The 16281-nt window shown below is 38.6% G+C and overlaps 2 protein-coding genes across 2 annotated transcripts; both read right to left on the bottom strand.

Annotated features, from left to right (window-relative positions):
• Positions 1-631: 631 nt before the first annotated feature.
• On the bottom strand, positions 632-8265 carry LOC103995540 (uncharacterized). The gene is made up of 4 exons (XM_009416144.3): positions 7672-8265; positions 7218-7370; positions 6792-6997; positions 632-1221 (listed from the first exon to the last, which is right to left on the bottom strand). The coding sequence occupies exons 1-4, from the start codon at positions 8125-8127 to the stop codon at positions 1020-1022; spliced, it is 1017 nt and encodes a 338-aa protein (XP_009414419.2). The 5' UTR covers positions 8128-8265; the 3' UTR covers positions 632-1019.
• A 5593-nt stretch (positions 8266-13858) lies between these two features.
• Positions 13859-15822, bottom strand: LOC103996398 (vicilin-like seed storage protein At2g28490). Its single transcript, XM_009417321.3, has 5 exons — positions 15431-15822; positions 15122-15303; positions 14954-15034; positions 14553-14885; positions 13859-14425 (listed from the first exon to the last, which is right to left on the bottom strand). The coding sequence occupies exons 1-5, from the start codon at positions 15768-15770 to the stop codon at positions 13985-13987; spliced, it is 1377 nt and encodes a 458-aa protein (XP_009415596.2). The 5' UTR covers positions 15771-15822; the 3' UTR covers positions 13859-13984.
• Between the last annotated feature and the right edge of the window lie 459 nt (positions 15823-16281).

The following is a 16281-nucleotide window of genomic DNA, read 5'->3' on the forward strand; positions in this document are numbered from 1 at the left end:
TCTTAGGACACATTTCAAGGGAGGAGACACTCATGCCTTAATTTTCTTCCTAAATTCCATATGCATATATTACCTCAGATGCAACTTCTCTGATAGATCTTCTTCAAATACTTATGATTCCTCCTGTAAAAGGGAATCTTTTGTAATTTGGTTTCTGCATCTATATGATGTTTACACTCATCATATATTGAGTTTTGAGCACATACTCATCTTATTCTTCCAAAATTTTAATTAGGTTTCATTTAATTTGGACATAAAAAATCAGTAATGAATTTAGTATTAGTTCTGAGTTTTAAGCATACATAGAAATATTTTTTTTTATATGGTTTCAGTTTTATAATCATCAGTTAAATAAGAAAATATTATTTTTAGATACTAATAAACTTTTTTTATTATTGCTAAAAGCTAATATGACATGTCTAATAGGTACCGACTAGATTTCACATATTGAATTTTAATTGATCAAAAACAATAACCACATTAGGAAATTATATATAGTAATTCTAATGATACAAGTCAAATCGACATAGAATATTGAATAATGATGTACCACTCTAAGACTCAAGTTGTCCATATAAAAAGGCTGTAACTGTGCATTCAAATGCAACCGGCAGTCTGAAATGTCATGCTGTCACATCCAAGATAGTAGCCTTCCTTTTTTTCAAATATTGCTAGGAAAATTTACAAATTTAATATGTCATCATACTAAGGTAAACAACATCTTGATATATTGTATCAAGAGACAAAAGAGAAATCAGACAATGTTTGACAAATACAAGAATTCACTCGATCATTCATAATTTACACGTGTGACCAAAAGGATGATGAGATAGAACGCCCTTGGGTCGACATGTCGAAGGTATGTATCCCAGATCATTCATTATACGGAACATGCTTGGATATTAGTGTTCTGAAAGATGTTTCAAATTCACTAAAATTGACTCCATCATGACATGGGTGGATCCAGTGAAGGATGCAGCATGGTCTTCTACTACCCATCCAGTCATATGCTCGGATCTTCATCTTTGAAGGAGAATTGCTGTTCCAATTAAGCCAAGCCACATTGTGACAATAAGCCAGAAGGCTTGGTTCTTGGCCAATTCAGTTGGTGGGCGCCAAGTAAGGAAGTCACCCCAGTAGTCCCTTGATGGTGGCACCTGGGTAGCTTTTGTCTTTCCTCTTTCGCGGTTCTTGTACTTGTCACTCCAAGTACCTGCATACCTACCATTGCACATAACAACAGGATCAAATCATCATTTACAACAGGATATGACTGCAAGTGAATGCTTGTTCATGAAAATCAAAGTTGAACTAAGCATCCTCAGCTGCCGACTAAGACAGTCCTGCAAATTTTATTAATGCAAAAGGTTATGTATCTCTCTGATGGAGAATAAACACCAGGCTGACTAATGGAGAATATGTGATCGGAATTCAAATTTCAGTACTGCCCTAGTGTTTAGACTAGGCCAATAATAGGTGATAACTTCGTATGTAAACAAAATTAGTTGAGGCAAAAGGAACACATCAGTCATGATGACCATAGAGCAACTGATAGAGAAAGCACCAGCAAAAGCTTTGAATAATTTTTCACCATGTAAGTTACTCATGGATTAATTTCCCCCCTACACCACCTTAAATAAATATACCAAAGTCGATATGTAGGAAAAGGAGAAAGAAACATCAAGATTTTTTTTAGATTCTTTTAATTTACAGTTCAGTTAAGGTGTATTATAAACCTGAGAAGTGTTACATGCTTAACAAAGACTGTTTACAGTAAAGTTGCTCTTGTACAATAAAATGTAACCCACTGTTCTTATTTTCTTCACTTTTACATTCACTAGCATGTGGTTAAGAATTCTAAAAGAAGAAGAAAAATCCACAGGGTATGATCTTATGAGAAAATTGTGGACAGGAAGAAGCAACTTATTTCAAGCTTTATACAGAAGGCATTTAAATTGTAGGGAGCTGATCACAACATTTCTTAGATGATTTTATATAAAAAGGAACTCAAAACGAGTTCTTGGGATCCGTAATATCCATGAGCTAAAGAAGATGCAGAAAAGGTTTTTCTTCCCGATGGTCTCTACCTCAATCCTAATTTTACTATTTAATGTCACTTGTGATGATTACTGATCCACCAAAGTTCGGTTCATCTTAAATGACCAAGTTGTTGATACTAGATCACTAACCAACTTCAGAAATGATTTCAGGACTGCTGTGGCCATTGACTAAATTAATAGATGATATCTCTGGATGGTTTCAGGACTGTTCATGTAAATTAGCTTTGTGTATTACATGCAAAGTTTTGTAAACCAAGAATCAATCCTTAGCCGATTTTCTAAAATTAAAGAGATATTAAGTTATAGATTTATGCCTGTGATTAATCATAAAGGAAAACCAACTGTAGGAAATACCACATGATACAAGGGCTGACTGTGAAAGCTGAGTGGCTGAAGTGCAGGCTAACTCACGTACAGCAGGAATAGGTGATAGAAAGTGAATAAATAACCAAAAAAGTGACCGCAGAAGGTTATTTTAGAGTATCCAAAGAACGATGGATCACATACTATGGACAAACATCTTCCATAAACAAGTTAATGGGAAAGAATTATAATGTTACAACTTACAAGTGATCTTGAGAGAGCCACATGCATGACGATATAAGAATTCTCGACTAATTGTGAATTTAATCCCGAAACACCTACTTCCTGAAGGTTTTGTTGTCATCTTGATTATTCTAATATAAGGGACTGAAATTCCCTTCAAAATTGAGGAATATGGAACCAAATATAATGTTATTCATGTGAATGAAAACATCCACAAATTGATTTTTCATGTATAAGTTAATGATTATATAGCATGTCTAGAATTAAAACAATATGGAACACAGTTTTGACTACGAGAAATGTTTATTTCTCCCATTGTTTCCAGGTAGCATTTTGAATTGAAAATATTGTCACAATGAATTTTCACATTTTATTGTAAGTTGAAAGGTTCTGTCATTTTGCTTGCACAAGATTCCTTTTGATAAGCAGACAACAGTCAGGTGAAAATCAAGCAACCCTTCTCAAAGGAAAAGAAAAAAATGTTTCCTACATTGATGAATCAAGATAGATATGGTCCTTCTACTGCCGTTTCTTGCTAGATTCCACTGACAACTCTACATGATCAATTAACAGCAAGCAATTTAAAAATAGAGTCAAAGCCAATATTGATTTGCTTTTAATTGAAGGTTAGAAAGTATCTGTTCTTTACAGTAGCAATCTTTTAGATGCTATTATGTATGATTTACTATTAAGCTAATTACGACATAACAAAAAGTGGTCAAAAGGAGTTCCTTACGATAGATGAAGGGTCCATGATGATGGTCATTACTGACTGTATATTATGGTCCTATGCAAGAGAGGATCATCAAAATAACATTCATCATGTGCTGATACTTATAAACTATAACTGTTATAGAAAACCATACATGTTCCCGATGGTTTAAATAGGCGCTCGCCTAGGCACTTGGGTGGGGTGAGGCGAGGCCCACACGCCTCAAGGCTTGATCAAGTGGCGCACTTCAGTGAAGCGCTGCCCGGGTGCTCACCTGAACCCAAGCGCCAGGCTGTCAAGCACTTAGTTGGTTTTGCCTAAGTCGTGTGGCACCCTTGCGTGTCCATCCGCAAGAGTTAGCCTCCCCGAAACCTCCTGTGGTCCCTTAGGATATACAAAAGAAAAAAATGAGTTAGAGAAAGCGTTGCGCCTTGGGTGAGCACCCGGTTGAAGCACGGTAGCCAAACCAGACTATCAAGTCTGGTTCGGTTGAACAGTAGCTTAGTTGGTTTGATTGAACCAACAAAGCTAAATAGTGTTACTAAAGCTGCACATGCAAACCCAACCCACCACCATGCAACCCCGACCCATAAACCTTATTTCATGGGCAGTCATTGCCTCCGCTGCTAATGCACATGATTGATGCTTCCTCTACCGCCGATGGATGAGTCCGAAGGTCTAGCCTTTGTGCGCAATTCCCTTCGTTGTTGTTGCTTCTGTGTGCAGCTCCTTCCACTTCCTTCCACTGTCGAGGGAGAGGGTCGCTATTGCTACTGTCCACAGCTTCATCCACTGCCACTATTGTCGCCCGAAATTTCCTCCTTCATCGCCGCCCTCTCTTTCCCCACTTTCCATCGTCGGTGATTCTTTTCTCCTCACTATCTACTATTAATAGTAGATTGTTAACTACTGTTACCATAAAATAATCTATATTCAAATTTTAACACTACTAATCTCTATTTATTTACAACTGTTATTAGGGTTTCAAGATTAATGACAAATGTACAAAGTAATTCAGAAGATTTATCAAAAAAATCAAGAAACGATTCTGCTTAGAAATACAATTATCTAAAGGATCCTAAAGATCCTAATGTAGTTTTACTTGCATCTTTTGTGATAAGACTACTAGATGTCATATTTTTCATGCAAAGTAACATCAACTAGGGAACTTCAAGAATACATCAACATGCAAGAAGTGTTCACCTGATGTAAAAGAAGAGTTACTGACTTATATGATTAAAAAGAGGATGCAAATGAATAAATCTTATGGGATTTTATCAAAGGATTATGTTGAACATATTGGAGATGATGAAGAAGAAGATTATTTAGAAAGTATCAATGCATGTGGGAAAAGAGTATATGACAGAAAAGGAAAAAAAATCATGATTGTTAAGAAAGATAAAAAGAGATCGATAGACTTATATATGTATCAAAGATCATAGAAGCAACAAGATCAAGCAGGAGCAAAATTAAGATAAACAAATATCAGTAATGCTTGTGATAAGAAAATAAGAGGAAGAACAATTCAGTACATTGCTCGCTTCTTTTATTAAGCTGACGTTCCCTTTAGTACTTGTCATTTGAACAGTTTTAAAGAGAGAGATGATTGAAGTTATTGGAAGATATGACAAAGATTAAAACTTTTTAAGTTATTATGAGTTACAAGTTTCATTACTGAGAAAAGAGTTAGATTATATAAATGATTTATAAAAGGACCACAAAGAATGGGTAAAGCATGATTGCTCAATTATGTTAGATGCTTGAAACAACAGGAGACATAGGAGCAAGGTACGCAATACCGTACCGTACCGGTGTTTCGAGGTTGGTTCGGTATTGTACGGTCCGGTACCGACATACCGAGCGGTACACCAGGGCGTTTCGAATGGTACACCAGGGCTTACCAAGCGATTTCCTCTTACTGTAGCACTGTAGCACGGTCCATCCGGTAGCGGGCGGTCCGCGTACCGGTATACCGTTGGACCAGTACGTACCGCCCGTACCGGGTGGTACCATTCGAAATTGCATACCATGCATAGGAGTATAATTAATTTTATAATCAACTGTTCTTTAGGAACCATGTTTGTGAAGTCAATAGATGCATCATCTTTTATAAAATCTGGAGAAAAGATATATTAGTTGCTTAACAAGTTTATGAAAGAAATTGGTGAACAAAATGTCATTGAAGTTACAATCGATAATGGAAGTAACTATATGTTAGTTGATAAGATTTATCTTTTAAAATTTTTAATCTTTTAATTACTCTATGTCTCCAATTTAAATGAAAGAACTATGTGATTTCTAAGTCTTATTAATTTTGTTATCCTTTGTCTTAGGTAAATTACTAGAAGCAAAAAGACAATACCTATATTGGACTCAATATGCGGTATATTGCATTGATTTAATATTGAAGGATATTTGAAAGATTCATAACATTAAGAAGATTTTAAACATGGCAATCTTTGTTATTGGATTTCTCGATAATCATACTACGGCTTTGAATATGATGAGAGAATTCACAGGTAATACGAAAATAGTGAGATATAATGTCACCCGATTTGCTACTTCTTTCTTGACATTAAAAAGAAGCGAAAGGCAAAAGAAATGTTTACCTCGGAGAAATGGATGACAAGAAAATGGGCAAAAGAAGCGAAAGGCAAGAGGATCAGTGATATCATTTTAACGTCGTCCTTATGAAATCTTATAGTTTATACATTAAAGGTAATGGGCCCTCTTGTTCGAGTCCTTCGGTTGACAAATAATGAAATGAAGCCTACAATGAGATATATTTATGAGCCTATAGATATAGCAAAAGCGACGATTCAAAAGTCTTTTGATGGAAATGAAGAAAAGTATAAGAAAATATTTGTAATCATTGACAAAAGATGGAATTGTTAACTTCAAGGATTGCGTTACTGACACCGCAGTAACCGGGCGGTACGTACCGGTCCGAAAGGTTAACGGTATGCAGACTATCCTCTACCGAGCAGTACCAGTGTCTTGACCTCTATTGGGTGTTCCAAGCCAAAATTTCTTGTAAGACTATTTGTAACATTGTCTCAATGGTCATTCTAGAAACTATTTGTTATGCCAATATACTTTTATGAGGCAGAACTTCAAGTTTAGCTGAAATAAGACTACTAAGTATGGGAACCAACAAAAGCCCATTAATCTATGCTTTTGTTTAACCAGTAAAGTTTAGTAATTGTTTGAAATAGATGTGTTTGTGAAATATCTATCAAGAATATCAACCAATAAATCCTGCAAGAACAGGGAAGCTCCTTAAGTTCAGATGGTTGGACATCTTGATGAAAACAACTAAAGACAATAGATTTTTAACATCCAAGGATAACAAAAGATGAATGATGACAAGGTGAGTGGCCTATTCAAAGAACCAAAGAAGCAGAATAACTTGACTAATTAGAGCGACAACATAAGACAAGACAATATAAAGAAATGTCTGTACGAAAACTAACCAGTCATAACTTGATCCAATTAATGGTATGGTGACCATCTCATCCTTTGATATCTTCAGCTTAGGTGCTTGCAAAATATAACGGAGCTCAGCAGCCTGACGTCTAATGCTGACACTGGGATGCTGCTTCTCCAACTGCTGGTACAAGGCAATGCAGTCTCTATGACGGTTGTTGGCCTCATAAGCCATTGCAAGCCATATCTGAATCTACAATCACATAGATTATGTAATTAGACCACATAAAAAAATTTATGTCATTCAATCTGATCTTGTACCAAGAGAATTTCTTCATGTATGTTTATCTTATATTATCAGGAAGATAAACGAGTCTTTGCTGATTCAGCAACGTATGGTTTTAGATCCAACATATTCAGAAATGTATATTTTCTACAATTTTTCTGTGACCAGCAATCTCATCCTTCACTACCTCGCCACCTAAGAGTGTGGGCCTTGGGATGATGGTGAGGGCACCCTCCAGAAACTCAATCGCTCGAGAATACATCCCCTTTCCATAAGCTTTCTGCCCCAGCTCAAACATCAACTTGGCTGTCTTCCTCCTTTCTGCCTGCTCCTTTGCAACCTACTCTTGCCATAACAAACAGCAACACGATAATCAGCATCAGCCTCTTTTTCCATTGAATCGATGACATTGAAAAAAAAAAAGAAGCATCTCTTAGCCAATCAATGATTGCAGGTACGAGAATAATCAGCATCGAGATCCTTCTTCTGAATTCAAAAAAGAATGCAACACTAGACAATATTTCATTCGTACAGGAATGGTTCAATCCTCGTCTTGAGATTTCAGCTCAAAGTTACGATATTGGTCCAAAACCTGATATGAAAATCCATAAATTAAAGGCGTGGGGTGCCAAAGGAAGGACCTTTTCGAGCTCCCTTCGAACTCTTTCCCTCTTCTCCTCCTCGGTCTCCTCCTCATCCCCGTCGGCGCCCTCAGCAACCAACTCCGCCGCCCTCTTCTCGATCTCCTTCATCTCCTCCAACTCTTTCAGCCGGCTCCGGAGATCCTCCTCCCAGTCGCCCTCTCTGTCGTCTCCATCCCCACCGGCGCCACCGGAGCCGGCAGCGCCTACCTTGGCGCTGGCACCCCTCCTCCAGCGGCGGGTCACTTTGAAAGCGGCAGCAGGCTCACCTCCAGCGTCAGCGTGGTCGTGGAAAGCGAGGACATGGGCGGCCAAGGTTGCAGCGGGGGCGGGCTCCCTCCTGAGGGGGCGAGGCATGGACAACTCTGGTTGCCAGCTCTTGGCGGCCTTCGCGACCCTGGGCGAGGCGGCGTCCGGCAGGAGAGCTACGTTCCCGAGGACAAGGGCGGAGGCCATCTGCCCCTACCTCTCTCTAAAGCGGTGGGGAGCCTTGGTTCGGGGGAGGAGGGGAAGGAAGGGCCAATCGCGGAGATATTTACTTGGCTTGTTGGAATTGCTTACGGGGAACGAGAAGAGGAAGGCAACAAGGCAAGGCAGGGCGTCGTGAACGTGTCATTGCGTGCTACTACTTGTGGTCTGAAGACCACTTGGACTCGGACCCTAATCCACTCGAGTCTACAATGTCAAAGATGATGAACTATAAAAATGTAATTACAAAAGTATATTTAGATTGTGATCTTTGAGAGGTATTTATACACATTTAGCATAGAGGATTTTCCTCGACTGTTTAAAGATTTTTTCGTATAGTTGAGAAAATATTATTTGTTATCATGCCCCCGCAAAATTGAGCTGACCGATATAATGAAAATAATTTACGGACGAGAGACCTTATAAGTGAGTCTGTTAGTTGATCAGTCGTATGCACGTGAGAAACACATAGTTGATGTCTGATAACTTGATCTTGCACGAAGTAAAAGTCAATGGCAATATATTTCATACGGGAATGGAACACTGGATTAACACATAAGTAGGTAGCTCCAATATTATCACAGTATATTGTAGGAGTAACTATGGAGTTGACGTTGAGTTCCTTGAGCAGATTTGTGACCCAATTGAGTTCAACAGCGACAATGGTGATGGCACGATATTCAACTTCAGTTGTAGACCATGTGATCATCTTTTATTTTTTTAGAACTCCAACTGATTGGAGTAGCTCCAAGGAAGATAATATATCATGACGTGGATGTTCTATCATCAAAGTTTCCTGCCCAATTAGTATCGCATAAAAATGAAATGAAACATTTATTAGAGAAAAAGATCATGATTAAGATTTCCTTTAGTTCAAACCATGATGCGATCATATAATTATAATATTTGAATTTAGTCTCTCTTTTTCTTGTTGTCTTTTGTTTCTAGGCAATATATAAGATATATATATATAGCATAATTTATCAAAAAAAAAAAAAAAAAAACTCTTTGCTAATTGGTTTTAAGCGAATGACACCTCTCTAGTCAATTTTCTTGTGCTATCTATAATGGAATGCATGATCTTACACACATGTCTTACTTAGGCAAGAAAATCCAGTAGTATTAACATTCCTCTATTTGAATGTCTTGGTATGGCTCTTTCAAGAAAAGCTTGTAGATTATTATGAATGTTGCTGCTTAATAATAAGAAGTGTTTTACTCTTGAAAATAAACTATATAGGAAAATCATGAAGAGAAATTGTGGATGAGAAAATAATCCAAGGGAAAACAATTATTTTTAAAAGAGAAAGGGATGTGTGATTCCTTAAGTGGACCTTATGCAGCCATTCAACACCATGTATTATGGATGGTGATCTTCTCCCCAACATCACATGAACAAAACTTAATAGAGACGATGAACATTATTTTTAATTTCTTTAGGCCATCGGAACAGGAAAGACTTGTAGCAGATTAGCATATTTTTTTTATTGAAACAAACACAAGCCTTCATTTGATATCTTGAAAATGGTCTCTCCTCAACTTATCCAAGCAATAATATACTGATTGGACAGCCCCACTGGAGCATAAGTTTAGCTTTGAACTCTGCATTACAAGCTTTTAATTCCCTCGATATTAGGTTTGTAACAACATGTTGCTACTCTATGTACATGTCACCGTAGATATATCCAAATTCAGAGGTGTGTCCAAGCTTCAGAGAACCATGTTTAACATAAAAATTGGAATTACTTGTAGTTTTGTTCTTCCATGCAAATGACAATGTGTGAGAGAGAAAGGGAGATAGCTAAACATTTCCATCAATCCTGTACTACAAGAACTATGTCTAGTGTTGGCTTAACATTAATTATAAACCTAGAGTTTCGATCAAATAGCATAACATAAACTTCTGTCTTAAATCAATTGTCCACTACATTTTTTTGTTTACCTATCCTCCTGAGCTGCGCAGTCTGAGAGCTTTTGAAAGTCAAGCATGCATGGGATGGGAAATGGAGTGATCACTTGCGTCTGCATGCTTCATATTGATGCCAAAAACTCCTCCCAAGGAGTAGCAGTGAGGAAGAAGCAAGCAAAAACCTAGCTAATTATAAAAAGGCCTCTTATTGGAAGGAGTGAGAGAGAGAGAGAAGCTGACTGACCTAAAGGACAATCTTGTGGGGGATTGTACACCTCTTTTTCTCTAAGACTGTTCACTCTCCTGTTCTATTCTGAGCCTTGTTGTTGTGCCCACCAACTACGTACGCTTGCTTTGTCAGCACACATGGCGCTGCTGTGTACCGCAAAGCGAAGCCCTTCTCCTCTGCATGGCATGCGGAGCTCGAAAGAACGCATCCCCACATTACTGTAAGGCGTGCAAAGCAAGCTCAGAAACCATTCTTTGGTGCGTACGTACCTTTCTTCTTCTTCCTCTATATATCCTCCGTCGTGACGCGTCGCTCTTGCCACACTCCATCTTCTTCTTCGTCGTCGTCACCAAACTCATGGCCATGGCTAACGCTGGTCTTCAAGAACCAGTCCCCATCTCTCTCCTCCTCCTCCTCCTCCTCCTCCTCCTCCTCCTCCTCCTCCAAAGAGCTCGTACAACAGCCTATTGCATGCTCCTGATCCCATCGAAACCCCACATCTCTCACCCTTTCTTGGGATAAAGGAGAACAAGGAGAGGTACTCGACATGGGGAATCAAGCTCAGTGGTCCGATCGAGGGTTAAGTTCCATGTACACGCAGTTGGTGTCTGTCTTTGTCAAGTTGGCTTGTGGATCTTGTTTTGACCAAGATGATTGATTAGTCTGTGAAAGGTACCGAGATCTTTGTAGCATGATCAGTTTTGAGTACATATCGATATGTAGAACTCCATGCTTCCCATGACACTGGTTGTACTCACTGTTCATAGAAATGAAATCTATATATATATATATATATATATATATGAGAGAGAGATTTCGTGCCAACAGCCACTTCTCTCCACGAAAACTGTGTTGTTTTTGCTTCGTCTCCTTCCATCCTCAGCTTTTGTCCAATAGGCAACCATCGGTTCCTATTCTAGCACATGTTGTTTTTAATGGATTATGCATGCATTTTAATATGCCAACAAAAAAACAAAAACAAAAAAGTAGTTTTCTGTATGTCATTTAAATTTCTTTACATTACATACATATATTAAGTTATATCGGCTGGTAATTTAGCTCATTTGCGTAATTGATTACTCAGACTAGTAAGATTACGCCATGATTTGAGTGTAAGAATCATGCGGGCCAAAAAACCCTCGAATAGTACTCATATGTTACTTGTCGAAAGTGAGTGACAACTCATATGTCACCTACCTACATATATGTTAATCTTATGTCAATTTCACCATTAACGCGAAAGTAAAGTAATCAAATCGGAATATATCACAGATTTTTCTAGGTCCAACTTTTTAGCTTTACACGATGGATCACTGGAGTATTATCTGATGGGTAAATGTGGGATCTCAAGGCATTATAAGTCGTCACAATTATTTTGTTGGATTAGAAATCACTAAGATCATATTTTTCACGTCCCAAATACGTATGATCATGATCATGATCAAAATATGGTATCTCTTATCATAGAGTTACAGAGGCAACTCCACGATAATGCGTGATGAAAATAATATAAGATAAGAATAATTATTGAAGAAGCTTTATCGAATAAATGAAAAAACTTAAATATATTAATATATCCCTCTCCTATTTATACAAATTAGGAGGAAGAATTTCTTTTAACAGAATATAAGATTTTCCTCAACAGAATAGAGATTTCCTCATATAATTGAAGAAATCTTATCTATCAATGCGACCATCAAGTGAACCTATGCCTACAAATACTTATTCTCCGGGAAAACATGATATTCAATTAAAAACACAAGAACACAATACTTAATTTCGTGATCAAAGTCGGATTTGCACTAATAGCTCTCTAATCTAAGCATAGTTTCTTTAATCGAGTCCTATCCTACAAAAGAAGGCTTATGTCATTCTTGAACCATACTGATCAAAGTGTGACACGTGTAAGTAAATTATTTATATTAAAATTTTTGTTATTGAGTTTTTCTATTTCTGATCATAACATGAAATTTTAATCACATGGTTTTAGTTGAATGGAATTGTTATAATTTTATATTTGATATATTCAATTTTGAGCAAATCAATATAATATGATCAAAATTGATCCGATTCATTTTCAGAGTCTTAACACATCGATAAGAGAGAGATTTAAAATGCTTTAAAAATACATGATTCGAGATTGACGGAGAATTTGTTTCTTCAAAATCAATAAATGTTTGTGTCTTATTTCAATTCATTTCCTAACAAGTGTTATGTTTGGAATGTGTTCGACAATCAAGTTAGCATTTGTACATTCTCGGCAACCAAAATAGAAAAAGTATTTAGTCTTAGTTTAATAAATTCAGAATGAAAATTATCGATTACAAAAATATCTCAAGAGAAAATATTCTCCTTAGATGTCATGATGATGTGATATATCGAATTGATGTGTTGTCATCTTCAGATTGATTAGACTTCACATGCCTGCCAAGTCCTAATTGATCAACTATTTATACTAGCACTGATTCTATTAGGGCAAATCTCAGTCCAAGTGAAACTCAAAATTAAAATTGACCGGACTAAGATTGGATCTGAGTTGTGTTTGTGATAATATGAAATCTGATATGTTGGTGAACAAATATCTTGTGGCTGGAAAATCAGCACGGCTAGGTTCACGGACTGATGTCGGGAGCTTTCTGTGCGGTGATTCGAATGATGAGGTACCCGAGCTCTCGGGAAGGAGTGTCGATTGGCATTGGTCAGGATCGAGGCTGTTTGGTGACTCCTTGGTGCTACCGGGCAAGTCATGCTCTCATGCTGAGTCCCTCATCGTCGATGAGTGGTAGCCCTCCTGCAAAATAGCCTCCGTCGAGTGGTACCCGACTATGGCCCCTCCGACGAGCAAGTTAGTAACGAGAGTGATTGCTCTTTTCCTTCTCCCCTTTCCTCTTTTCCCTGGTCGAAGGTCAGTCAGGGGTTTTATACTATGGCGTGAAAGCTAATGGTGCGTCAGACGACACCGCAAGGCTCTAACTTGGCATGATGCATCGGTTGTGATGTGTTCATGCTTCCAAAATATACTATATCACGATCCTTATTCTAATTTGTGCTGAGACTTAGTTTTTGAGAATTGTAATCATATGATATGTAATTTACTCTAATTTATTTATTTTGCATCTACTATGATTTTTTTTATATATATATTTTGATAGGACATATATGAGGTTTTTTCTCAAGTTTTGTTGATTATTTGTTATTTATAGTGGAGCAAGGAGGAGCATTACCTAATTTTATATATTTTTAATTTAATCATTAAAGCTTGATCTAGTTTTTGTAAGAATATTTATGAACATTTAAAATTTATTTTAATTAAAATTATTATTATTAACTTTAAAGTTATAATTTTGTTGAAATATATCATATTCTATGCACATGTTTAAAGTTATAATTTTGTTGAAATATTATATCTTAAGTTCGATGCTCACTCAAGTCAGCAAAAAATCTAAAGGTTGAAAATAAAAAATAATAATTTCAGACATTATATATTTGGAATAATAAATTATTTGAAAAATATTCATCCTTCAATGATTTTGATTGAATTGAGCTCCATGAAAATTGTTAGATAATATGCAGACTTCCAATGACAAAGAACACGATGCTTTATTAAAAATGCCAATTAGATAGTATGTCTTTATTAACACAACGCTAAGAGATCAGAAGAACCAAAAATAAAACCCTAGCATAAGAAAACAAGACATGATAGGAGTTCATGCAAAGACACCCCTCTTAAGCTGCAACACCTCTTCTTCTTCCTCGTCCTCCTCGGGCTGTTGGTGATGCCGGATGGGCAGTATGACAGACTCCCTCTGCGCCTTCACGACCCTTTCCAGCCTTTCCTCGCTGATGCGGAACGCCGCCGCGAGCTCGCGTCCCCTCATGCTCCGGAGGACCGAGCTCGCCCCGATCAGGAACTGCGGGTGGTTCCTCCTCGAAGAGGTCGTGAAGCCGAAGAACTCCATCGGTGCTCCACTCGACGCGATCTGGCAGAAAGGGAAGTATTGTGGAATCCAGAACACATCGCCTTCCGACACCTCTGCATTCATGGCATTCGAACCGTTCGGAAAGACGACCTGGATCGTCCCTGAGCCCCTCAGCACCACTCCGTACTCGGTCGCCATGGGGTTCATGTGCGGAGCCAGCATCGATCCCTGCACACACACACACACCATATATATATATATATATATATATATATATATATATACATGTATAACTTGTACTTTTGATCTTTTAGCTTGATGTTTTCCCCATGATAAATCAGGTGTATCTACTGACTGCGGTTAGGTTAACGACATAGACGCCGACGCCAGTGCTTCTGAGAGGGGAAAAATCGTCCTCGTCGATGGCGGTAGTCCACCCAAAGCTGTTCCGATAGCTTGGCTCGTTGTCGTAGAGGTTGTAAGCATGCAGCGCTCCAACAGGCTCACCGTTCCCCGCTTTCTTTTTGTCAACCTTTCCAAGCAGATAATCTACAAGCTTTTGCTTTGTCCATGCACTGTCGTCATTGTTGTCGTTGAGATCAGGTCGTTCAGTCGACTCCCCGCTCATGTAAACAATGGCGCCGCCCCTTTGGCTCTGCATCATCCGTTCTAATTCCTCAGCGGTCACCTGGGAAGAGTTAAAGATTTGATGAGTACATCAAACCAAATGGTGAATTGACGATCGAGGTAGCTCACATTGAAGGCAGCCGTGAGGGTGTTGGTATCAAATCCAGCAAGCACTGAAGTCGGGTTCATTCCTCCACCGATGAAGAAAGACTGCCAACGCATTCATTATGACCTCAAGAAGAAATGAGATCGAAGAAGGAAGAGGAAGGAGTACACGGGTGCAAAGATTCGACTCACCTGGTGTAAGCTGTGTCCCATACTCTGCGTCGTGTCGATACTGCAAATCATTTGGGACCTGTCGCTACTGTGAGTGTTGACGATATAGAAGGTGGATCCAGCTGGGATTACGCTGACATCGCCCCTCCTCAGCTTCCTCTCCACCAGCTCATCCTTGTGGATCCAGCAAACCTTTACCTCCCCTTCACCACGAAATCAACAATAGAATCACATCACTATATATTTCCTCGCATAACAAACAGATTTAAACATCGTACATCTGTCGAGAGAGAGAGAGAGAGAGAGAGAGAGAGAGTCAGATTCATATACCTCTATGTACGAAGACGACGAGATTGGCATCAACGTACTGTGGCACTACAAGGCTGTTGGGCTCCATTTGGATGAAACCAATGTGCATGGGGCAAGGCTCACTCTTTGATCGATATCTAGACACGACGCGAATCTCACCGGCGTCGGTCCTCGCCACCGTCCTGGATCTCGCAAGCAGGAAGCGACCCCGGAGGCCTCTTCCTCCCCCATGCGCTTCTTCCTCCTCTTCTCTTTCTATTCCCCTCTGTCGGAATCCGCTCGCCACCATCAGACACCAGGAGGAGAGGAGCAGCAGCGTTAGGATCGATGCAGCCATCCGACCTCCCACAACCACCTCCATCTACTACGCCCTCTTCCTTCTCACCCCTCTGCTCTCTTTGGATGCTCGTAGATATGTCAATGATAAGCGATGTGAGAGTGGAGAGGGACCGAGGGTATATAAAGGATCGACGGGAGAACATGGTCTTGACACGCACAATGCTTGCATGGGGATGTTGGGGCCTACGTGCAAAAATACCAATTCCAGAGTTGGGATTCACGGAGAGATCTTCTCCTTCAGCTTTTTAGCTGCATTGACTGAAAACTTCGACTCGATCGAATAAATATTACATGCCTCTCATAACATGTCGAGTAGTTCAATCATGTTATGTTATGTTCCATCAATTAGAGTTTTCGGTTCTATATAAATTCATGAGAGCTACGCTACCTTAAAAAATAAAAAGCTCAGCAATGCGGAGTGTTTGCTAGAAATTAAATTCAACTTTTAAAAGGAATTAGTTATGATACTCATAAGAGATTGAATTCATGTTTAATGAAAGTTTTAAGATATTTGATATGCACAAAATGTTGGA

This window comes from Musa acuminata, chromosome BXJ2-8 (assembly GCF_036884655.1).
Source record: "Musa acuminata AAA Group cultivar baxijiao chromosome BXJ2-8, Cavendish_Baxijiao_AAA, whole genome shotgun sequence".
Classification (NCBI taxonomy): domain Eukaryota; kingdom Viridiplantae; phylum Streptophyta; class Magnoliopsida; order Zingiberales; family Musaceae; genus Musa; species Musa acuminata.

What these genes read in the sequence shown, in the direction of transcription:
- LOC103995540 (XM_009416144.3), bottom strand. Translation starts at nt 8,127, where the DNA reads ATGGCCTCCGCCCTTGTCCTCGGGAACGTAGCTCTCCTGCCGGACGCC. An exon ending in TTCGAAGGGAGCTCGAAAAG is followed by an intron (nt 7,371 to 7,671) that starts GTCCTTCCTTTG and finishes TGGCAAGAGTAG; the next exon opens with GTTGCAAAGGAGCAGGCAGA. An exon ending in ATTGGATCAAGTTATGACTG is followed by an intron (nt 1,222 to 6,791) that starts GTTAGTTTTCGT and finishes GTGCAATGGTAG; the next exon opens with GTATGCAGGTACTTGGAGTG.
- LOC103996398 (XM_009417321.3), bottom strand. Translation starts at nt 15,770, where the DNA reads ATGGAGGTGGTTGTGGGAGGTCGGATGGCTGCATCGATCCTAACGCTG. An exon ending in CCCTCACGGCTGCCTTCAAT is followed by an intron (nt 14,886 to 14,953) that starts GTGAGCTACCTC and finishes AACTCTTCCCAG; the next exon opens with GTGACCGCTGAGGAATTAGA. An exon ending in ATGTCGTTAACCTAACCGCA is followed by an intron (nt 14,426 to 14,552) that starts GTCAGTAGATAC and finishes GTGTGTGTGCAG; the next exon opens with GGATCGATGCTGGCTCCGCA.